At 41.0% G+C, this 24,743-nt stretch overlaps 1 protein-coding gene across 1 annotated transcript; it reads left to right on the forward strand.

Moving 5' to 3' along the window:
- The first annotated feature begins 301 nt into the window (after window positions 1-301).
- On the forward strand, window positions 302-24,224 carry fam162a (family with sequence similarity 162 member A). Its single transcript, XM_034169470.1, has 5 exons — window positions 302-457; window positions 2,806-2,907; window positions 13,879-13,990; window positions 23,289-23,397; window positions 23,507-24,224. The coding sequence occupies exons 1-5, from the start codon at window positions 415-417 to the stop codon at window positions 23,621-23,623; spliced, it is 483 nt and encodes a 160-aa protein (XP_034025361.1). The 5' UTR covers window positions 302-414; the 3' UTR covers window positions 23,624-24,224.
- Window positions 24,225-24,743: the final 519 nt, after the last annotated feature.

Consider the following 24,743-nt stretch of genomic DNA (forward strand, 5'->3'; position numbering starts at 1 on the left):
AGGCGTCCTCTAATTTGGTAAAATATAAAATAAATAAAATAAAATAAGAGCTATATCTAGTTGTTTTTTTTGTTTTTTTTCCTAGAAGTGCTATTATGCTCTGAGTACTGTATAAACGCATTTATTCTGGATACCGGTACCTAAGATTTAATAAAAATTTTGTGGATGTGTGGTGTATATGTATTTGGTGTTTTGACTTTCAATCTGTTGCATGTTTTCATATGTGCTTAAGTTTTTTTGTTTTGTTTTTTCTGAAGAGCTTAGTGAATTTGATCAGGCACACAGCGCAGACTCCTAACAGTCGAGGTCCTGTTGGTTTTGCGTAAGCTGCTTGACTTTGAGCGTTACTTGTTTTCTTTTCCTTCTGTGTTTCAAGTTTTATGACAGAAACGTTTCTCTTAAATTATCTAAAACATGAACTTCGCCAGATCTGGCCTTGCTGTCGGCAACCTCGTGGGTTCGTAGTTTAATTTCTACGTTGTCTCTGATAAAGAGGGAAAAGAATAGATGGTTTACCGTAAAATATTTGGCAGAATAATGTTTTGTTTGGCGTTATCTTGAGTTAGCTGCATGATGCTGTTGCCACTCTTTGTGGCAACAGCACACTGTTTCAAATTTAATAAAATTTAAATTTAATTTAACTTTTGTAGCAAAATAGCTTTTCCTACATATTGCGTTTATTGATAGCTGTGTTCAGCTTTGATGATGATGATGATGATCTCTTTATGGTTCCTGTATTGTGCAACTGGTGTTCATCTTTGATCATATTAAATCTCTTCCCCCGGAAATTATGACCGAGAATAGCCTTTTTTTTATTATTATTATATTTAACATTTTGTAAGACTGGCACACCTTCGTGTTTAACACGACTGTTCTGATTAGGAGTATGTCAGGTTCCTGCTGAAAAAGTTCCTCCAACACAAAATAAATTATTTACAGAAGCCTAATGCAAAGGCATGAACAATATATATATATATATATATGATTAAAATTTTTGTATTTTAGTATTACTAACAGACAGGAGTGGTGGCCAAGTGGTTAATGAGCTTGGTTTCAGTTCAAAAGGCTCCAGGTTCAAATCCCACCCCTGCCACATTTCTCCATGTAATGTGGAGTTGCGTCAGGAAGGGCATCCGGCGTAAAACCTGTGCCAATTCAACATGTAGATCCACCTTGGATTTGCTGTGGCGACCCCAAGTGCAAACAAGGGAGCAGCCAAAGGGTCTTACCTTTTAGTATTACTAACCCTACCCTAACCTTAACCATACTCACACCCTACTCCTTGCCCTAACCCTAACCATAACCACCCGACCCCCCCACCTCACTTAATTTCTTGCAGCCATCACAGAATGGATTCGAATAAATTTGTGTTCCCATGACGAACATTTTGCACCTTTCAAGACAATATCCTGAGCCAATAGATTAATGTTATTTGGTGCCATGACATGCTGTGAGACTGGGTTGTCCAGGGTGTACCCCACCTCACACCCGTATGACTGCTGGGATAGGCTCCAGCCCCTCTGTGACCCTTAATTGGAGTAAGTGGGTTTACAAAATGGAATCACTCATACTTGGGCTGATACAGATACATTGGGGCATGATACAGGGTGTGATACATAAACAGACATGTGATATGGTATATGAAGCACCTTGGGGCAGCTTTGTTGTGATTTGGCATTATATTAAAATAAAAAAATGAATTGAAATAACACAAAAGTACCATTATTAGGATCATTTTGCTAAACTATAGGATATGAATTTGGCTCTTAACATTGTCCATCTCCTTTGCTGATAAATTGTGTGGCTCAAGGAAACTGTGGCTAAACAGAAAATACATTAGTTAGCTGTATTGGCTAAGAATTTAAATATCATTGCCTTATGCTGAGGCTCAGGGGATGGACGTGAACATGTCTAAGTCACATATGTCTTGGACTTGATTCACATCATTCCTTAAGAAACACAAACAGTATTGTGCTGTATAATAAGTGTCTCAAGTAGGCAATTCTCAAAAAATGAGTGACTACAAGCAGGACGCTGTGGAAAGCCACCAAGACACCCACAACAATTCTGAAGAAGTTATAAGTTTTGTAGATGTGATTGGAGGTACTGGGTGTCGTACAACGTTTGTCTGTTTTATCATAAGTTATACAGCTTGATAACAGAGTAGAACAGAGAAGCATTTTCATACCATAAAACCAATAAAATCAAGCCTTGAGTCTCACTAAACTTCTGGCAAACTGTAGCTTAATTTTAATATATTCTTTTTTTAAGACAATCTCTATGCCATTGTATGCCAGCTGTATAACTGGTGATCCCCTAACTTGTCTAAAGAAAACTGGCTGTAAATGTGAAAATGGAGGTGCGTGTTTAAAAACTAAATGATCAAAGCAATATTTTTGTTCAACCCCTTAAATTAAAGCTGAAAGTCTCCACTACAAGCACAACTACTTTCATTTCAACCTCATTGTTGTGGTGTAGAAATGCAAGATTACAAATTTGTGTCACTGTGTCCATCTACTTGCAGATCTGAGTGTACGTTCACTGTGGTTCAGGTTTCTTTTCACATCACTCAGCTATGGATCTGGATTCTAAAGTGTTTTTGATGATTCTTTAGCATCAGCAGACTCCTGATTCTGTAGTGCATGTGTTTTGAATGCTTTGTAATTTTTATTTATTTATGTTTTGTGTGTGTGGGGGGGGGGGGGGGGGCATTACTCATCTGTTGTGTTAATCTCCTTAAGTGTTGCATGTTCCAGGACATTCCTGGTTTTTATATTTTTAATTTCACTGTTTGCCTCTGAACAGCTCAGAGATGCAGACAAATCACAGAGATGGGGTTCTACAGAGGGATGTGCAAGAAACCAACAGAGACGAAGGCAGACACTCAGCCTGCAGTGCCACCACATGGTACAGTGTTTTCTCACAACCAGCTTTTCTGTCTTTGTGTTGCACAAGCACTCAACCACGATCCAAGCTGCTAAGGGCCCTGCCATACCTTGATGATTTAACCAGCGTATGCCGACTGAAGTAAAATCACTGGGTGTACGTCTAATAAATTATGCAGCTGTCACACCTTGATGATTTAGCCAGCGTATGCTGTCAGCACCATTTCCAGCGAGCAGCTCGGGCCGGTACCACAGCAAAACAGCAGCTCGGCGGCGCCACAGCAAAACACCTCTGTTGGAAGCCTTACAGGACAAGTTTGAACATGCCCAGCTGTTAAACAATTTCTCGAATACTCACTCGACTGAAAGCCATCGAAAGCCGCCTAAATCTTACGAATTGTTATCAACACGGAGGCGTTTTCATGTGGCGCCGCGAGATGAGCGGCTGCGTCCCGACGCGCGAATCCGTCCGCATGTCTTTCATTACAAAATCTCCTTTAACAGTGGAATGTCCGGATAAACTGCTGATCCCGACCTCTTCTGAAACTTCTCTGTTCTCTCACGACGTCCTGGGTCAACAGAGGCTTAAATTTGGAAGTTGTCAGCTCGAAACAGGCTGACGACGGCAGCTCGGGGAGCAGTGCGCTGTCCGGCTCCATGGGCAGTCCTTAAAGCAACAGTAACACTCCATAATCTCTCATCAGTCCTTAAAATTTTCACCGAAAACCATCTGAATTTCTCGAATGGTGTCCACTTGGATCTGCCTCACAGTTTCTGAAAAAATTTTGATAAAGCAAAGCGCCATTCTCTCAGCAAGTTGTCAGACAAAGGAATTCCGACGGGAGGGGTGGACCAGTGCTCACTCAAAGCCTGCCCACAGGCAAATGACGCAACCGACAGGTGTGAAAAAACTCACGCATGCGCACGAGGGTTTAAGCTTGGGTGATGTAATCGCACATGATTCAAATCCATATAGTTTTTTAAAAAAATAAAAAGGTCCATTTCAATCAATCAATCAACTTTTTTCTTGTATAGCGCCAAATCACAACAAACAGTTGCCCCAAGGCGCTCCACATTGCAAGGCAAGGCCATACAATAATTATGAAACACAGTCTACGTCTAAAGCAACATAACCAAGGGATGGTCCAGGGTCACCCGATCCAGCCCTAACTATAAGCCTTAGCGAAAAGGAAAGTTTTAAGCCTAATCTTAAAAGTAGAGAGGGTATCTGTCTCCCTGATCTGAATTGGGAGCTGGTTCCACAGGAGAGGAGCCTGAAAGCTGAAGGCTCTGCCTCCCATTCTACTCTTACAAACCCTAGGAACTACAAGTAAGCCCGCAGTCTGAGAGCGAAGCGCTCTAATGGGGTAATATGGTACTATGAGGTCCCTAAGATAAGATGGGACCTGATTATTCAAAACCTTATAAGTAAGAAGAAGAATTTTAAATTCTATTCTAGCATTAACAGGAAGCCAATGAAGGGAGGCCAACACGGGTGAGATATGCTCTCTCCTGCTAGTCCCCGTCAGTACTCTAGCTGCAGCATTCTGAACCAACTGAAGGCTTTTTAGGGAACTTTTAGGACAACCTGATAATAATGAATTACAATAGTCCAGCCTAGAGGAAACAAATGCATGAATTAGTTTTTCAGCATCACTCTGAGACAAGACCTTTCTGATTTTAGAGATATTGCGTAAATGCAAAAAGGCAGTCCTACATATTTGTTTAATATGCGCTTTGAATGACATATCCTGATCAAAAATAACTCCAAGATTTCTCACAGTATTACTAGAGATCAGGGAAATGCCATCCAGAGTAACGATCTGGTTAGACACCATGCTTCTAAGATTTGTGGGGCCAAGTACAATAACTTCAGTTTTATCTGAGTTTAAAAGCAGGAAATTAGAGGTCATCCATGTCTTTATGTCTGTAAGACAATCCTGCAGTTTAGCTAATTGGTGCGTATCCTCTGGCTTCATGGATAGATAAAGCTGGGTATCATCTGCGTAACAATGAAAATTTAAGCAATACCGTCTAATAATACTGCCCAAGGGAAGCATGTATAAAGTGAATAAAATTGGTCCTAGCACAGAACCTTGTGGAACTCCATAATTAACTTTAGTCTGTGAAGAAGATTCCCCATTTACATGAACAAACTGTAATCTATTAGACAAATATGATTCAAACCACCGCAGCGCAATGCCTTTAATACCTATGACATGCTCTAATCTCTGTAATAAAATTTTATGGTCAACAGTATCAAAAGCAGCACTGAGGTCCAACAGAACAAGCACAGAGATAAGTCCACTGTCCGAAGCCATAAGAAGATCATTTGTAACCTTCACTAATGCTGTTTCTGTACTATGATGAATTCTAAAACCTGACTGAAACTCTTCAAATAGACCATTCCTCTGCAGGTGATCAGTTAGCTGTTTTACAACTACCCTCTCAAGAATCTTTGAGAGAAAAGGAAGGTTGGAGATTGGCCTATAATTAGCTAAGATAGCTGGGTCAAGTGATGGCTTTTTAAGTAATGGTTTAATTACTGCCACCTTAAAGGCCTGTGGTACATAACCAACTAACAAAGATAGATTGATCATATTTAAGATTGAAGCATTAAATAATGGTAGGACTTCCTTGAGCAGCCTGGCAGGAATGGGGTCTAATAAGCATGTTGATGGTTTGGATGAAGTAACTAATGAAAATAACTCAGACAGAACAATCGGAGAGAAAGAGTCTAACCAAATACCAGCATCACTGAAAGCAGCCAAAGATAACGATACATCTTTGGGATGGTTATGAGTAATTTTTTCTCTAATAGTCAAAATTTTGTTAGCAAAGAAAGTCATGAAGTCATTACTAGTTAAAGTTAATGGAATACTCAGCTCAATAGAGCTCTGACTCTTTGTCAGCCTGGCTACAGTGCTGAAAAGAAACCTGGGGTTGTTCTTATTTTCTTCAATTAGTGATGAGTAGAAAGATGTCCTAGCTTCACGAAGGGCTTTCTTATAGAGCAACAAACTCTTTTTCCAGGCTAAGTGAAGATCTTCTAAATTAGTGAGACGCCATTTCCTCTCCAACTTACGGGTTATCTGCTTTAAGCTACGAGTTTGTGAGTTATACCACGGAGTCAGACACTTCTGATTTAAAGCTCTCTTTTTCAGAGGAGCTACAGCATCCAAAGTTGTCTTCAATGAGGATGTAAAACTATTGACAAGATACTCTAACTCCCTTACAGAGTTTAGGTAGCTACTCTGCTCTGTGTTGGTATATGACATTAGAGAACATAAAGAAGGAATCATATCCTTAAACCTAGTTACAGCGCTTTCTGAAAGACTTCTAGTGTAATGAAACTTATTCCCCACTGCAGGGTAGTCCATCAGGGTAAATGTAAATGTTATTAAAAAATGATCAGACAAAAGGGAGTTTTCAGGGAATACTGTTAAGTCTTCTATTTCCATACCATAAGTCAGAACAAGATCTAAAATATGATTAAAGTGGTGGGTGGACTCATTTACTTTTTGAGCAAAGCCGATAGAGTCTAATAATAGATTAAATGCAGTGTTGAGGCTGTCATTCTCAGCATCTGTGTGGATGTTAAAATCGCCCACTATAATTATCTTGTCTGAGCTAAGCACTAAGTCAGACAAAAGGTCTGAAAATTCACAGAGAAACTCACAGTAACGACCAGGTGGACGATAGATAATAACAAATAAAACTGGTTTTTGGGACTTCCAATTTGGATGGACAAGACTAAGAGACAAGCTTTCAAATGAATTAAAGCTCTGTCTAGGTTTTTGATTAATTAATAAGCTGGAATGGAAGATTGCTGCTAATCCTCCGCCCCGGCCCGTGCTACGAGCATTCTGACAGTTAGTGTGACTCGGGGGTGTTGACTCATTTAAACTAACATATTCATCCTGCTGTAACCAAGTTTCTGTTAGGCAGAATAAATCAATACGTTGATCAATTATTATATCATTTACCAACAGGGACTTAGAAGAAAGAGACCTAATGTTTAATAGACCACATTTAACTGTTTTAGTCTGTGGTGCAATTGAAGGTGCTATATTATTTTTTCTTTTTGAATTTTTATGCTTAAATAGATTTTTGCTAGTTATTGGTGGTCTGGGAGCAGGCACCGTCTCTACGGGGATGGGGTAATAGGGGGATGGCAGGGGGAGAGAAGCTGCAGAGAGGTGTATAAGACCACAGCTCTGCCTCCTGGTCCCAACGCTAGACAGTCACAGTTTGGAGGATCCCAAAAAATTGGCCAGATTTCTAGAAATGAGAGCTGCTCCCTCTAAAGTGGGATGGATGCCGTCTCTCCTAACAAGACCAGGTTTTCCCCAGAAGCTTTGCCAATTATCAATGAAGCCCACCTCATTTTTTGGACACCACTCAGACAGCCAGCAATTCAAGGAGAACATGCGGCTAAACATGTCACTCCCGGTCTGATTGGGGAGGGGCCCAGAGAAAACAACAGAGTCCGACATTGTTTTTGCAAAGTTACACACCGATTCAATGTTAATTTTAGTGACCTCCGATTGGCGTAACCGAGTGTCATTACTGCCGACGTGAATTACAATCTTACCAAATTTACGCTTAGCCTTAGCCAGCAATTTCAAATGTCCTTCGATGTCGCCTGCTCTGGCCCCCAGAAGACAATTGACAATGGTTGCTGGTGTCGCTAACTTCACATTTCTCAAAACAGAGTCGCCAATAACCAGAGTTTGATCCTCGGCGAGTGTATCGTCGAGTGGGGAAAAACGGTTAGAGATGTGAACGGGTTGACGGTGTACACGGGGCTTCTGTTTAGGGCTACGCTTCCTCCTCACAGTCACCCAGTCAGCCTGCCTTCCCGACTGCACGAGGTCTGCCAGGGGGGAACTAACGGCGGCTAAGCTACCTTGGTCCGCACCGACTACAGGGGCCTGGCTAGCTGTAGAATTTTCCACGGTGCGGAGCCGAGCCTCCAATTCGCCCAGCCTGGCCTCCAAAGCTACGAATAAGCTGCACTTATTACATGTACCGTTACTGCTAAAAGAGGCCGAGGAATAACTAAACATTTCACACCCAGAGCAGAAAAGTACGGGAGAGACAGGAGAAGCCGCCATGCTAAAACGGCTAAGAGCTAGTAGCTACGCTAAGCTAGGGGATTCCCCCTTTATTTGTTTATTTCTTTTCTCACAGACCTCGTACGTGTCGCAACAATTAAGTTTGGCTTGGTTTGCGTTTCTACCGCCAGTAGAACCCTTTTGTTGGCAGTTGGAATACTTAAATATTGACAAGCATGTCATTGAGCACGCATATGTCGTGTTGCGGCCTTGCTTGCTCCACACGGAGACAAAATAGAGTAATTTAACATTATTTTATTTTAGTCTTGGTGGATCATGGGATTTATTTTCATCGTGTGCAGACTGCTGAAGAATTGACTGATGTCTGTGATAAACGCTGGCATGAGTGAATTATGCATGGTAACTCTTTAAAATAAGTTCATTTTCTTGTAACGCAAAGAGCCAGTGTCCTCTGGTTCAGGCTGAGAACTGCACCGGGAACAGAGAAACCACCCAAGGGACTTCTTTTGAACGCTACGTTTCTTCAGCCATGACAAGGAATTGAAGTATTTTCAGATGTTGTTTTCCAAAATAGGAGGCTTTATGTGGATAAGTTTTTATCAGGCTGTGATGATGAAGCCGACTGAAACGAACAGGTAAGATTAAGACTTTCTATTTACTCCATGTGTGAATGGTTTTAATATTTAGAACAGTCTGTTTGAATGAGGACTGCAGCTTTGAGCCAATCAATGGACAGCATTAATGGACGTATTTCGACTTATGAGTAACTTACAAGTAACGTGGGTCAACAGTTGCATAACTCACCTACAGCTTATGTAGGTGAGTCAGCATATGTAGAATGTATGAGTCATGTGCTGGCATACGTCAGAAATATTGTGCATGCCCAAAGTTTTTCAAAGTACTCGGCGTATTACAATGTATATCAGCATGCTTCAACATGCTCTTAACTTATACAAAGCTTACTCATAACTTATTAGACGGACACCCACATATGCCACCATTTTTAATATGGTAGGCATACGCTGGCTAAATTGTCAAGGTGTGACAGGGGTGTAACCAGTGACCAACAACCTCACCATCACCAGTGGTGCTTTTAACTTTAAAATTTGACCCCAAAGGTTTGAGGGTTTTCTGCATAAACTTGGAAATTACTTAAACGGTCATAAGAAACATGTTTGACTTACAGTTGTGTTCATAAGTTTATATATCCTGGTGGATTTTTATTTATTTGTATTTTTTTGGCCATTTTTCAGAGTACGAATGATAACACAAAAAAACGTTGTTTTTTTTTTCACTCATGGTTAGTGGTTGGGTGAAGCCATTTATTGTCAAACAACTGTTTACTCTTTTTAAATCATCATGACAACAGAAAATACCAAATGACCCTGATCAAAAGTTTACATATCCCAGTTCTTAATACTGTGTATTTCCCCCCTTTAACATCAATGACAGCTTGGAGTCTTTTGTGGTAGTTGTGGATGAGGCGCTTTATTTTCTCTGATGGTAAAGCTGCTCATTCTTCTTGGCAAAAAGTCTCCAGTTCCTGTAAATTCCTGGGCTGTCTTGCATGAACTAGATCTCCCCAGAGTGGCTCAGTGATATTGAGGTCAGGAGACTGAGATGGCCTTCTCAACACACTGTCTTCACTTGTCAGCACATTAGCATCTGCACATCCTTTCCAGCTCTGTCCCTTTAGCCAATCGGTACAAGTCCTTTTCTCCTTCCTTACTATTCAACTTCTTGCACAGCTCACTAAATGCCTTTTCCTTAGCTTTCGCCTCTTCTCTTTTAACCTTACACCACATCTCCTTGTACTCCTGTCTGCTTTCTTCATCTCTCTGACTATCCCAGTTCTTTTTTGCCAACCTCTTTCTCCTTATGCTTTCCTGGACATCTTCATTCCACCACCAAGTCTCCTGGTCTTCCTTCCACTGTCCAGATGTCACACCCAGTACCTTCCTAGGTGTCTCCCTCACCACGTCTGCAGTGCTTTTCCAGTTGTCCAAAATTGCTTCCCCTCCATCCAGTGCCTGTCTTACCTGCTCACTGAATTTCACACAACAGTCTTCCTCCTTCAGCTTCCACCTTCTGATCCTTTGTTGAGCTCTCACTCTCCTCTCTTTTACCTCTAAAGTCATGCTACAAACCACCATCCTATGCTGTCTAGTTACACTCTCCCCTGCCACCACCTGACAGTCTGTAATTTCTTTTAGCTTGCATCTCCTGCAAATAATGTAGTCCACCTGTGCACCTTCCTCTGCTCTTATGTCACCCTGTGCTCCTCCCTTTTCTTAGTGTAGGTGTTTACCACAACCATTTCCATCCTTTTTTTAAAAAAAACAACTACCCAATCTATCCATTGCTTCCTCATCACTTCTGTTCCCATCCCCAACATGCCGTTTGAAGTCCGCTCCTATCACCACTCTTTCATGCTTGGCCACACTCTCCACCACCTCATCTATCTCACTCCAGAAATCTTCTTTCTCCTTCATCTCACAACCTACCTGTGGGGCATATGCACTAATGATATTCATTATCACCCCTTCAATTTCCAACTTCACACTCATCACAATTCAGATCAGGGAGACAGACACCCTCTCTACTTTTAAGATTAGGCTTAAAACTTTCCTTTTTGCTAAAGCTTATAGTTAGGGCTGGATCAGGTGACCCTGAACCATCCCTTAGTTATGCTGCTATAGACGTAGACTGCTGGGGGGTTCCCACGATGCACTGTTTCTTTCTCTTTTGCTCTGTATGCACCACTCTGCATTTAATCATTAGTGATCGATCTCTGCTCCCCTCCACAGCATGTCTTTTTCCTGGTTCTCTCCCTCAGCCCCAACCAGTCCCAGCAGAAGACGGCCCCTCCCTGAGCCTGGTTCTGCTGGAGGTTTCTTCCTGTTAAAAGGGAGTTTTTCTTCCCACTGTAGCCAAGTGCTTGCTCACAGGGGGTCGTTTTGACCGTTGGGGTTTTACATAATTATTGTATGGCCTTGCCTTACAATATAAGGCGCCTTGGGGCAACTGTTTGTTGTGATTTGGCGCTATATAAAAAAAAATTGATTGATTGATTGATTGATCACCCTGCCAGACACTTGCTTAACCTCTAACACACTCTTAACATACTCTTCCTTTAAAATGACCCCAGCACCATTTCTCTTCCTAACCACACCATGATACAACAGCTTGAACCCACTGCATATGCTCCTGCTCTTACTTCCCTTACACTTGGTCTCTTGCACACAGTATGTCAGCCTTTCTCCTCTCCATCATGTTAGCCAGCTCTCTCCCTTTACCAGTCATACTGCCATCATTCAAAGTCCCAACTCTCACTTCCACCCTTCAAGTGTTCCTCTTCTCCCACTGTCTCTGGACATGTTTTCCTACCGTTGTTCTTCACTCAGCAGTAGCCCAATTTCTGCTGGCACCCTCTTGGGCAACAGCACCGGTGGCGGTCGTTGTTAACCCGGTGTCAGGGGCTCAGCACACTCCTTCTGATAGGTCCTCCTGCCTTCAGTGCGCATGCATCATTTTGGTGCATCAGCAGCTATTCATAGATTACCTCATTTCTGCTTAAAACTGCACTGCAGTCATCAACAATCTCAGCGACAGATCTCTGAAACTTTTGTACAATTCATTTCCGCATAAATTCAGCAATAATTCATAATAAAAGACGGGGTACCAATCAAAGGGCGACAGCAGCACATCTGAGACTGACTCTCTGAGTCTTACTCTCTACACCTAAACCAATCAAAGGGAATAAAGTTATTATTAACTATCAGATGACAAAGTAAGACCTCTTAAGTCATTCTAAAGTCAGTTTTAAGCAGAAACGAGGTGATAATCTGTTAATCGCTGCTAATGCGCCAACATGACGCATGCGCAGTGAAAGCTGGGGATAGATCAGACTGCAACACCCGGTTTGCTCATGCGCAGACTAGTATAGAGGATTGCTCAGCCTAGAAGAGTGCTGCACCCCTGACACCATGCCTCCACCGATCCAGTATGTAAATTTGATTTGTTATATGCATCTTTAATTTTGGCGCTTTTTACACTGGATGCCCTTCTGGGCTTCGGACCGACTGGCTGCACATCCCATGTGACTGAGTTCTCAACCAACCACTAACCATGAGTGGGGGAAAAAACGTTTTGTGTTATCATTCATGTTCTCTGAAAAATGGCCAAAAATAAATAAATAAATAAATAAATCACAAATTCCGCCAGGGTATGTAAACCCATGAGCACAACTGTATATAGACTTCTATTTATATACACCTACTGGCTCCTTTGTAAATACATGTATATATTCTTATTTGTCTTTTATATTTACTTTTACACCTTTGCACTATGGGAGTTGTCTTTTAATTTCGTTGTACCTTGTGTATAATGACAATAAAAAGCATTCTATTCTATTCTATACTGTGCATCCAGAAAGTATTCCTGGTACTTCACATTTTGTTATGTGAAAGCCTTATTCCAAAATGGAGTAGATTCATTTTTTTCCCTCAAAATTCTACTCACAACACCCCATAATGACAACATGAAAAAGGTTTTTGTTGAAATTTTTGCAAGTTTATTAAAAATAAAAAACTAAGAAATCTTACGTACGTAAGTATTCACACCCTTTGCTCAGTACTTTCTTGGTGGACATTTGGCAGCAATTACAGCATCAGCTGTTCTTGAATATGATGATACAAGCTGGGTGCACCTATCTTTGGGCAGTTTTGTCCATTCCACTTTGCAGCACCTTTCAAGCTCCATCAGGTTGGATGAGGAGCGTCGGTTCAGATCTCTCCAGAGATGTTCAGTCAGATTCAGGTCTGGGCTCTGGCTGGGCCACTCAAGGACATTCACAGAGTTGTCCTGAAGCCACTCCTTTGATATCTTGACTGTGTGCTTTGGGTCATTGTCCTGCTGAAAGATGAATTGTTGCTCCAGTCTGAGGTCAAGAGCATTTTCATCCAGGATGTCTCTATACATTGCTGCATTCATCTTTCCCTCAGTCCTGACTAGTCTCACAGTTCCTGCTGCTGATAAACGTCCCCACAGCATGATGCTGCCACCACCATGCTTCACTGTAGGGATGGTGCCTGGTTTCCTCCAAACATGACACCTGGCATTCACGCCAAGGAGTTCAATCTTTGTCTCATCACATCATAGAATTTTGTTTCTCGTGGTATGACAGTCCTTCAGGTGCCTTTTGGCAAACTCCAGGTGGGCTGCCATGTGCCTTTCGCTAGTGAGTGGCTTCCGTCTGCCCACTCTACCATACAGGCCTGATTGATGGATTGCTGCAGAGATGGTTGTCCTTCTGGAAGGTTCTCCTGTCTCAGAGGAATGCTGGATCTCTGACAGAGTGACCATCGGGTTCTTGGTCTCCTCTCTGACTAAGGCCCTTCTCCCTAATCGCTCAGTTTAGACGTGCAGCCAGCTCTAGGAAGAGTCCTGGTGGAGCCGAACTTCTTCCATTTATGGATGATGGAGGCCACTGTGCTCATTGGGACCTTCAAAGCAGCAGAAATCTTTCTGTACCCTTCCCCAGATATGTGCCCCAAGCCAGGATTGCCTTTGACTTCATGCTTTGTTTGTGCTCTGACATGCACTGTCAACTGTGAGACCTTATACAGTGTCCTCCAAAAGTATTGGAACACTTGGTATTTCGCAATTTGTTTTATTTGTTTATGCCATTTCAAATGCAGAAAATACAAATAAATAAATAAATAAATAAATGTAATTTCTTACACTCAAACTGACCGGTGTGAAACGGTGTGAAATTTTACTAACATAAACAGGGTCACAGTAAATGACCAGGGCATGGGAAACTGGACTTACTGTGTGCATTCACTGCCCCCTCCCCCCTTTTTCTAAAAAAGAAAAAAAGATTTACACATTGTGCTTTTGTGGTTTAATTGCAGAGCCTCATCATACCTTCAAACTCGCAACCTTCAGGCCGTCAAACATGGACAGGAAGTTTTTGATCTGGACAGGACGCTTTAAGACACCAGACCAGATACCAGAGTTTGTGTCGTAAGTGGCTATTTCCTGTTTATGGGTGATTCTTTAACTACGGGCACTATTGGCCTTGTAAATGTAATTTCCACCACACCATTGCCTTACAATATAAAGCGCCTTGGGGCAACTGTTTGTTGTGATTTGGCGCTATATACATGTGCTCTGATGTCACTGTTTATCTCCATAGAAACTACCCAAATAATCTTTCATACAAACTGTTTAAAGGGACATTACAGTGTTGTGGTGGAAATTACGGCAATGGTGTTGGACAACTACATTTTGTTTAAAAAAAAATCACAACAGTTGTATGACATTGAATACCCCAATTATGTTCTGATTATTTTACTGATATTTTATTCAGAGATATTTTAAAACATTAGAAAAAACGTTTCTTTACCATTCATTTTATCATTGAAGATCAAAAGTCTGGGTGTGGGACAAGCACAAAACGGCAATATTTGCATATAGTGATGCTGAAAAAAGGTGAAAAAGTCATCATAGACTACTAGAACAAATTTCTTAACACACTTTCATTGTAAAGATAACTATAAAAGTGTGAAATTTCCCCTTTTTTCTGTTTTTCATACAATATGATCAAAGGACATAAGTGCCCGTAGTCTAAGAATCACCCTTATACCAAACCAATGTGCACACTAGCATCTGATTCCCTCTTTGTTATTAAATAAGAACAATGCTAGCTAAGACATTGTTCGAATTCAGAGTCACGACTTTGTGACAAATGTATGAAAATATTTCATAATAAAAAATGGTACTTCTTAGTGTTTGTTGTCGTTTTCTAAGGTAAAACTACCTGCGCTTTCAGATTTTAGCACTTAACAATGTCTAAATATGACCTAAGTGCTAGTTTTTTTGTGTATTTTTCAATAAAATACCCCTAAAATATGCCTTTTTCTGTGACAATATTTTTTATGTTGTGATTTTTTTTCAAGCAGTAGACTAGTGAAAGTATGTTTTAAGATGTAACATGCACTTTATTCCTAGTTCTTGTGTTGTTCTTTTGTTACAAGTTGAATTTTAAGCTTTTCAGGCAGCAGATATATCTTACCTAAAGCATAAAATTTTGCCATAAAAATTGTCACTCAGCCATAGGACAAATAATCTTGAAGGATGATATGATACTAATTTTACTATGGTGGTGGTGTGTTCAAACATCCACACAGATGCTGAGAATGACAGCCTCAACACTGCATTTAATCTATTATTAGACTCAATTGGCTTTGCTCAAAATGTAAATGAGTCCACCCACCACTTTAATCATATCTTAGATCTTGTTCTGACTTATGGTATGGAAATTGAAGACTTAACAGTATTCCCTGAAAACTCCCTTCTGTCTGATCATTTCTTAATAACATTTACATTTACTCTGATAGACTACCCAGCAGTGGGGAATAAGTTTCATTACACTAGAAGTCTTTCAGAAAGCGCTGTAACTAGGTTTAAGAATATGATTCCTTCTTTATGTTCTCTAATGCCATATACCAACACAGTGCAGAGTAGCTACCTAAACTCTGTGAGTGAGATAGAGTATCTCATCAGTAGTTTTACATCCTCATTGAAGATAACTTTGGATGCTGTAGCTCCTCTGAAAAAGAGAGCCTTAAATCAGAAGTGCCTGACTCCGTGGTATAACTCACAAACTCGCAGCTTAAAGCAGATAACCCATAAGTTGGAGAGGAAATGGCGTCTCACTAATTTAGAAGATCTTCACTTAGCCTGGAAAAAGAGACTGTTGCTCTATAAAAAAGCCCTCCGTAAAGCTAGGACATCTTACTACTCATCACTAATTGAAGAAAATAAGAACAACCCCAGGTTTCTTTTCAGCACTGTAGCCAGGCTGACAAAGAGTCAGAGCTGTATTGAGCCGAGTATTCCTTTAACTTTAACTAGTAATGAATTCATGACTTTCTTTGCTAATAAAATTTTAACTCTTAGAGAAAAAATTACTCATAACCATCCCAAAGACATATTGTTATCTTTGGCTGCTTTCAGTGATGCCGATATTTGGTTAGACTCTTTCTCTCCGATTGTTCTGTCTGAGTTATTTTCATTAGTTACTTCCTCCAAACCATCAACATGTCTATTAGACCCCATTCCTACCAGGCTGCTCAAGGAAGCCCTACCATTAATTAATGCTTCGATTTTAATTATGATCAATCTGTCTTTATTAGTTGGCTATGTACCACAGGCTTTTAAGGTGGCAGTAATTAAAGCATTACTTAAAAAGCCATCACTTGACCCAGCTATCTTAGCTAATTATAGGCCAATCTCCAACCTTCCTTTTCTCTCAAAAATTCTTGAAAGGGTAGTTGTAAAACAGCTAACTGATCATCTGCAGAGGAATGGTCTATTTGAAGAGTTTCAGTCAGGTTTTAGAATTCATCATAGTACAGAAACAGCATTAGTGAAGGTTACAAATGATCTTCTTATGGCCTCAGACAGTGGACTCATCTCTGTGCTTGTTCTGTTAGACCTCAGTGCTGCTTTTGATACTGTTGACCATAAAATTTTATTACAGAGATTAGAGCATGCCATAGGTATTAAAGGCACTGCGCTGCGGTGGTTTGAATCATATTTATCTAATAGATTACAATTTGTTCATATAAATGGGGAATCTTCTTCACAGACTAAGGTTAATTATGGAGTTCCACAAGGTTCTGTGCTAGGACCAATTTTATTCACTTTCTACATGTTTCCCTTAGGCAGTATTATTAGACGGCATTGCTTAAATTTTCATTGTTATGCAGATGATACCCAGCTTTATCTATCCATGAAGCCAGAGGACACACACCAATTAGCTAAACTGCAGGATTGTCTTACAGACATAAAGACATGGATGACCTCTAATTTACTGCTTTTAAACTCAGATAAAACTGAAGTTATTGTACTTGGCCCCACAAATCTTAGAAACATGGTTTCTAACCAGATCCTTACTCTGGATGGCATTACCCTGACCTCTAGTAATACTGTGAGAAATCTTGGAGTCATTTTTGATCAGGATATGTCATTCAATGCGCATATTAAACAAATATGTAGGACTGCTTTTTTGCATTTGCGCAATATCTCTAAAATTAGAAAGGTCTTGTCTCAGAGTGATGCTGAAAAACTAATTCATGCATTTATTTCCTCTAGGCTGGACTATTGTAATTCATTATTATCAGCTTGTCCTAAAAGATCCCTGAAAAGCCTTCAGTTAATTCAAAATGCTGCAGCTAGAGTACTGACAGGGACTAGAAGGAGAGAGCATATCTCACCCATATTGGCCTCTCTTCATTGGCTTCCTGTTAATTCTAGAATAGAATTTAAAATTCTTCTTCTTACTTATAAGGTTTTGAATAATCAGGTCCCATCTTATCTTAGGGACCTCATAGTACCATATCACCCCAACAGAGCGCTTCGCTCTCAGACTGCAGGCTTACTTGTAGTTCCTAGGGTTTGTAAGAGTAGAATGGGAGGCAGAGCCTTCAGCTTTCAGGCTCCTCTCCTGTGGAACCAGCTCCCAATTCGGATCAGGGAGACAGACACCCTCTCTACTTTTAAGATTAGGCTTAAAATTTTCCTTTTTGCTAAAGCTTATAGTTAGAGCTGGATCAGGTGACCCTGAACCATCCCTTAGTTATGCTGCTATAGACTTAGACTGCTGGCGGGTTCCCATGATGCACTGAGTGTTTCTTTCTCTTTTTGCTCTCTATGCACCCCTCTGCATTTAATCATTAGTGATTGATCTCTGCTCCCCTCCACAGCATGTCTTTTTCCTGGTTCTCTCCCTCAGCCCCAACCAGTCCCAGCAGAAGACTGCCCCTCCCTGAGCCTGGTTCTGCTGGAGGTTTCTTCCTGTTAAAAGGAAGTTTTTCCTTCCCACTGTCGCCAAGTGCTTGCTCACAGGGGGTCGTTTTGACCGTTGGGGTTTTTCCGTAATTATTGTATGGCCTTGCCTTGCAATATAGAGCGCCTTGGGGCAACTGTTTGTTGTGATTTGGCGCTATATAAATAAAATTGATTTGATTTGATTCAAAGCTATATTTGCAAACTGCAAACCAAATTATTCAGTGGGTCCTGTGCAATCCACTGATACCTTACAATAAGCAATATCTAACTCTAGTTAAGAAAAAGTCTTATCTTTCTCAACACATACCCTTTAAATTTAAGACGTGTGAAGAAAAAAAAATATGATGTTGCAAAAAAACAAAAAAAGAATCTGATCCCTTCAATTTTGAAGCTAGACTCCTTGTTCGGGGTCGCCACAGCGGATACAACCAGATCCGCATCGGTAACTGGCACAAGTTTTACGCCGGATGCCCTTCTTGACGCAACTCCAGTTTTACCCGGAGAAACACACACAGCCGCGGGTGTTCCAAAGAGGTCTCCCATCCAAGTACTAACCAGATCCTGCTCCGCTTAGCTTCTGAGATCTGACGGGATCAGGCTTACGCAGAGCAGATCGGCTGCATGGAGGTACCATTAATATTAACTTTTTTTTTTTTTTTTTACAACAGATTCTTGTGATTTTACAGGCAGAATTGGCTATATTACTAACCATTACTTTCAGTTAAGCTGGGATGTGTGTCCTTTTGGCACTGTTTAGAGATAAGAGACCTAATTAAGCATCTACAGTTATGAATTCTTCATCTATATCTATATATGGGTGATTCTTAGACCACGGGCACTTATTATGTCCTTTGATCATATTGTATGAAAAACAGAAAAAAAGGGGAAATTTCACACTTTTATAGTTATCTTTACAATGAAAGTGTGTTAAGAAATTTGTTCTAGTAGTCTGATGACTTTTTCACCTTTTTTCAGCATCATTATATGCAAATATTGCCGTTTTGTGCTTGTCCCACACCCAGACTTTTGATCTTCAATGATAAAAATGAATGGTAAAGAAACGTTTTTTCTAATGTTTTAAAATATCTCTGAATAAAATATCAGTACAATAATCAAAACATAATTGGGGTATTCAATGTCATACAACTGTTGTGATTTTTTTAAACAAAATGTAGTTGTCCCACACTATTGCCGTAATTTCCACCACAACACTGTAGTGTCCCTTTAAACAGTTTGTATGAAAGATTGTTTGGGTAGTTTCTATGGAGATAAACAGTGACATCAGGGCACATGTATATAGCGCCAAATCACAACAAACAGTTGCCCCAAGGCACTTTATATTGTAAGGCAATGGTGTGGTGGAAATTACATTTACAAGGCCAATAGTGCCAGTAGTTAAAGAATCACCCATATACGAGGTCTATTAGAAAAGTATCCGACCTTATTATTTTTTCAAAAACCATATGGATTTGAATCACGTGTGATTACATCAGACATGCTTGAACCCTCGTGGGCATGCAAGAGTTTTTTCACGCCTGTCGGTTACGTCATTCGCCTGTGGGCAGTCTTTGAGTGAGGAGTCGTCCACCCGCTCGTCGATTTTTTTCATTGTTTAGGAATGGCTCAGAGACTGTTGCTTTGTTTGATAAAAAATTTTTCAAAACTGTAAGGCACAACTGAGTGGACACCATTCAATAAATTCAGCTGGTTTTCGGTAAAAATTTTAACGGCTGATGAGAGATTTTGGTCTGGTAGTGTCGCTTTAAGGACGGTCCACGGCGCCTGACGGCGATCTGCGCTTCAAGGCGGCAGCGTCTCGCCGTTTCAAGTTGAAAACTTCCACATTTCAGGCTCTGTTGACGCAGTAAGTCGTCAGAGAACAGAGAACTTTCAGAAGAAGTTGGCATGAGGAGTTTATTCGGACATTCCATTGTTAACGGTCATTTTGTAATGAAAGAACGTGCAGGCAGAGTCGCATGTCGGGCCGGACCCGACCGCGGGGGTCGCGGCAGGAAAAACGCCTCCGTTGGAAATCTTAACGGGCAAGTTGGAACATGCCCAAGCTGTTAAACAATTTCTCAGTTACTCACTTGTTGAAAGCCATTAAAAGCCGCCTGAATTCTACAAATGGTTTTCAACACGGAGGTGTTTTTCCTGTCGCGGCGCACACAGATTTGCCGAGTCGTCACGGAAACGACTCGGCGAATTTGCACGCACGTCTTTCATTAAAAAAAATGTCCTTAAACAGTGGAATGTCCGCATAAATTCCTCATGCCGGCCTCTTCTGAATCTTCTCTGTTCTCTCACGACGTCCTGGGTGAATTAAGCCTTAAATTAGGATGTTTTAAGCTCGAAACAGGCCGACGACAGCGCCTGGAAGCGCTGCAGGACGTCCCGGTCCGTGGGAAGTCCTTACACCGACAAACACCCCATAATCTCTCATCAGCCATTAAACTTTTCACAGAAAACCATCTTAATTTCTCGAATAGTGTCCACTCGGATATTCCTCACAGGTCCAGAAAAAATTTTGATAAAGCAACGCGCGCCGTCTCGAGCAGCGTGTGAAACAAAGGAATTCAGCCGAGAGGGCGGGACCACATCTCACTCAAGGCCTGCCCACAGGGAAATGACGTCATCGACACGCGTGAAAAAACTCACGCATGCGCACAAGGGTTCAAGCATGATTGGTGTAATCGCATGTCATTCAAATCCATATAGTTAAAAAAAAAATAATAAAAGGGTCGGTTTATTATCTAAGAGACCTCGTTTTGAATGACGTGCGATTACACCAATCATTCTTGAACCCTCGTGCGCATGCGTGAGTTTTTTCACGCATGTCGGTGACGTCATTTCCCTGTGGGCAGGCCTTGAGTGAGACGTGGTCCCGCCCTCTCGGCTGAATTCCTTTGTTTCACACGCTGCTCGAGACGGCGCGCGTTGCTTTATCAACATTTTTTCTGGACCTGTGAGGAATATCCGAGTGGACACTATTTGAGAAATTAAGCTGGTTTTCGGTGAAAAGTTTAACGGCTGATGAGAGATTATGGGGTGTTTCTGCCGCTGTAAGGACTTCCCACGGAGCGGGACGTCGCGCAGCGCTTCCAGGCGCCGTCGTCGGCCTGTTTCGAGCTGAAAACATCCTAATTTAAGACTTAATTCACCCAGGACATCGTGAGAGAACAGAGAAGATTCAGAAGAGGCCGGCATGAGGACTTTATGCGGACATTCCACTGTTTAAGGACATTTTGTAATGAAAGACGTGCGCACAAATTCGCCGAGTCCTTTCCGTGACAACTCTGCGAATCTGTGTGCGCTGCGACAGGAAAAACGCCTCCGTGTTGAAAACCATTTGTAAAATTCAGGCGGCTTTTGATGGCTTTCAACAAGTGAGTAACTGAAAAATTGTTTAACAGCTTGGGCATGTTCCAACTTGCCCGTTAAGGTTTCCAACGGAGGTGTTTTTCCTGTCGCGACCCCCCGCGGTCGGGTCCGGCCCGACATGCGACTGCCCGCACGTTCTTTCATTACAAAATGTCCGTTAACAATGGAATGTCCAAATAAACTCCTCATGCCGACTTCTTCTGAAAGTTCTCTGTTCTCTGACGTCTTCCTGGGTCAACAGCGCCTGAAATGTGGAAGTTTTCAACTTGAAACGGCGAGACGCTGCCGCCTCAAAGCGCAGATCGCCGTCAGGCGCCATGGGCCGTCCTTAAAGCGACACTACCAGACCAAAATCTCTCATCAGCCGTTAAAAGTTTTACCGAAAACCAGCTGAATTTATCGAATGGTGTCCACTCAGTTGTGCCTTACAGCTTTTGAAAAATTTTTTATCAAACAAAGCAGCAGTCTCTGAGCCATTCCTAAACAATGAAAAAACGACGAGAGGGTGGGCCACTCCTCACTCAAAGACTGCCCACAGGCGAATGATGTAACCGACAGGCGTGAAAAAACTCTCGCATGCCCACGAGGGTTCAAGCATGTCTGATGTAATCACACGTGATTCAAATCCATATGGTTTTTGAAAAAAATAATGTCGGATACTTTTCTAACAGACCTTGTGTATATGTATGTATGTATATATATATATATATATATATATATATATATATATATATATATAATGTGTGTGTGTGTGTGTTACATGGAGGTACCATTAATATGAACCTTTTTTTTTTTTTTGCAAGATTCTTGTGATTTTACAGGCGCAATTGGCTATATTACTAACCGTTACTTTCAATTAAGCTGAGATTTGTGTCCTTTTGGCACTATTTAGAGATAGACCTAATTAAGCATCTACAGTTATGAATTCTTCTACAACTTAAATTTTAAAGTATGTTGGCGAAAAGTATGGCAAAGAAGGGTACAGTAAGCTGAAAACTGCAAATGTTGATTATTTATCTGAAAACAAAGTAGATGCAGCAAGGGTGTCCAGATCATAGTAGAGAAGCTTGAATCTTCGACTGGACTGGGTTGCTTGACGCGAGGACGTTTCGCTTCAAATCGCAGAAGCTTCCTCAGCTAAAATTCTTGCTCTGGAAGTCTGACTTCTGTCTGACTGTTATAGAGAAGAAGATCCAGATCACATAAAATCCACATCTTGTATCAGTAAGCCCTGGCTGATCTTAGACTTGACTGACCTGTGTGCCGAGTGTGAACTCTGTTATGTTATATTTGAAGATTACTTCATCTGCAAATGATGAAAGCATGTTAAATGTCATTCATTGAGTGCTTTTTCTGTTATTTTCACATACGGTATTACTGAAGCTTCATAAAAGTATCTGTAATTTAAGGCTTGTAGCACTGAACAGGTTAGAGATTTTGTATTTTGCATTGCAAAACTGAATTCCTTTCACATAATCTGTTTGCAAGCTATTTTCATGGAGTTAATAATTTTGTGATTTTGTCATGATATTGTGACTCACAAGTGGAACCTTGTCCTAAGTGGATGAGCAGCGGTACATGTGGCAGCTGATCGCTACACAACTGCTGCAGCTCAAGCAAGGCGTCTGTTTATGGCCAGAGTTAATCACCGTGACTCATGACCTCAATGGACGATCTCCTTTGATCTGCTGTTATGATTTAGGTCTGGCGGTCGTGTACTCACATCCACACAGGTGTGTGCAGGTGCAATGGTTAAAAATGCCAAACTGAAAGGATCGGTATGTCTCCTTCCAAACATGTTGGCAGGATTAATCAAAAACTCCGGTTCCTAGAAGTTTGTAAAGTGTGTCATCTGCAGTGATGAAATAAAAATATTTAAATTTGTAGCAGATCAGTGTAAAGGGGCACATCAAGGGAATATAAAACAAGTTTAGTACTGTAAAATAAGTCTTCTTATGGTAGACATAAAAACACTTGACAGAAATACTGTAGATTTTTTTTTTTTTTACATTATGCCTTGTTCGCATTACCATGATGTAATTAAAAAGGCAGTCTCTAAATGTGATGGTCCACATGTGTGCCACAGGTATGAAATGATTGAGGTCGCAAGAAACAGAATGAGAATCAAATTCTGTTACGCAATGATAGCGGCCACGCTCGCTGGCTGTGCGGCGATGATCTACCTTGGCAAACAGGTAAGTCACCAGCTATTTGTGCTCAAAATGTGAGTTTGCATCCCTCCTAGCTTAAGCTTCTGTTGTCTGAATCAACGCCTCTGTTGTGTGATGTGATATTTGGACACAGGCCGCACACAGGAATGAGTCACTGGCTGCCTACAACTTGGAGAAGCAAGCCAGATGGAGGGAGGAAGCCAAAAGAGAGAGAGAATTGAACGCTGACGTGTCACAGAAGGCTCAGTGATTCAAAGGACGACTGTCCATCCCAACACACAAACCCCACAAATGTGGCCAATTGTATGTTTCACAGCATTAGAGTGGCGCACTGTGGACATTACAAGTATCAGGTACACTACTGTTGGAGTCACTGCTGATGAATAAAAATAATAAAAACATGTAATTATAATTAGGGATTTATTATTATAACAGGGTGAGTTACAATATTACAGAGTATTTTAATTCCATGCTGAATACCTTCCTACTCTACAGCTCTGCTTAACAATTTAAGTGTAATTCATAATCAACTGAATGTGGTTTAATAACTTCTTTGGTCCACAAATAAAGGTTTATGACACACCTGAGATGTAATCGCTGAAGATTTGGTTGTGTTTCGGGTTGCATGACCTGCAGAGTTTAGAGAGATCACATTGTGCAAAAGCAGTTTTGATGCGTCTTTAGTACAGCTACATGTTAAGTAGCTTCAAAAGCTGTTTCAGTGCATGTAGAAACTCAACTGCTTTCAGCTAATAAGCCTGGACTGGCTTTTGTGACGTAACAGAAATCCATAGAGGCCTGCTGGTTGTGAGAATCACCAGCTGAGTTTGACAGCCACACAATGTGCCACAGAACAAGGGAAATTTCCCCTGCAAAGGTGGACATGGAACAGTTGGGTTCTGAAAGATGTTTTTTGTTTTCTAGAATGTCACCTTTGTGTGTTTTTCAACAAACTTTAATATTTATGTGTAAGACATTTGATAATCTGCAGTGAGAATGTGCATGCTACATCACTTAAATGTCCAGTCATTCAAAACTTCATATCTTCATAATTGCATTATGTTCCATGTTAAACAAGTACACTGATTGTGACCACTGATGGGTTGAATGAACATTAGCTCTGTGTATTTCTAAATAAATAATACAATGATGCAACTTTCAGTTGTGGAGGCACAGTGGCTTAGTAATGTTGCCTCACAGCAAGAAGGTTGTGAGATCACTTCCTGCCTGGTACTTTCTGTGTGGAGTTTACACATTGTTCCCTCCCACTTACAAAGACATGCATGTTCGGTGAATTTGCGACTGTACGTGTTTGAATGAGTTTGTATGTGGCCCTGCGATAGACTGGCATCCTGTCTAGGGTGTATACC

This window comes from Thalassophryne amazonica, chromosome 1 (genome assembly GCF_902500255.1).
Source record: "Thalassophryne amazonica chromosome 1, fThaAma1.1, whole genome shotgun sequence".
Lineage (NCBI taxonomy): Eukaryota > Metazoa > Chordata > Actinopteri > Batrachoidiformes > Batrachoididae > Thalassophryne > Thalassophryne amazonica.

Excerpts from the sequence above, each read along its gene's own strand:
- fam162a (XM_034169470.1), top strand. The coding sequence starts at position 415 with ATGAACTTCGCCAGATCTGGCCTTGCTGTCGGCAACCTCGTGG. Across the intron at positions 458-2,805 it reads TGCTGTCGGCAACCTCGTGG|CTCAGAGATGCAGACAAATC; the intron begins GTTCGTAGTTTA and ends GCCTCTGAACAG. Across the intron at positions 13,991-23,288 it reads CAGATACCAGAGTTTGTGTC|GTATGAAATGATTGAGGTCG; the intron begins GTAAGTGGCTAT and ends TGTGTGCCACAG.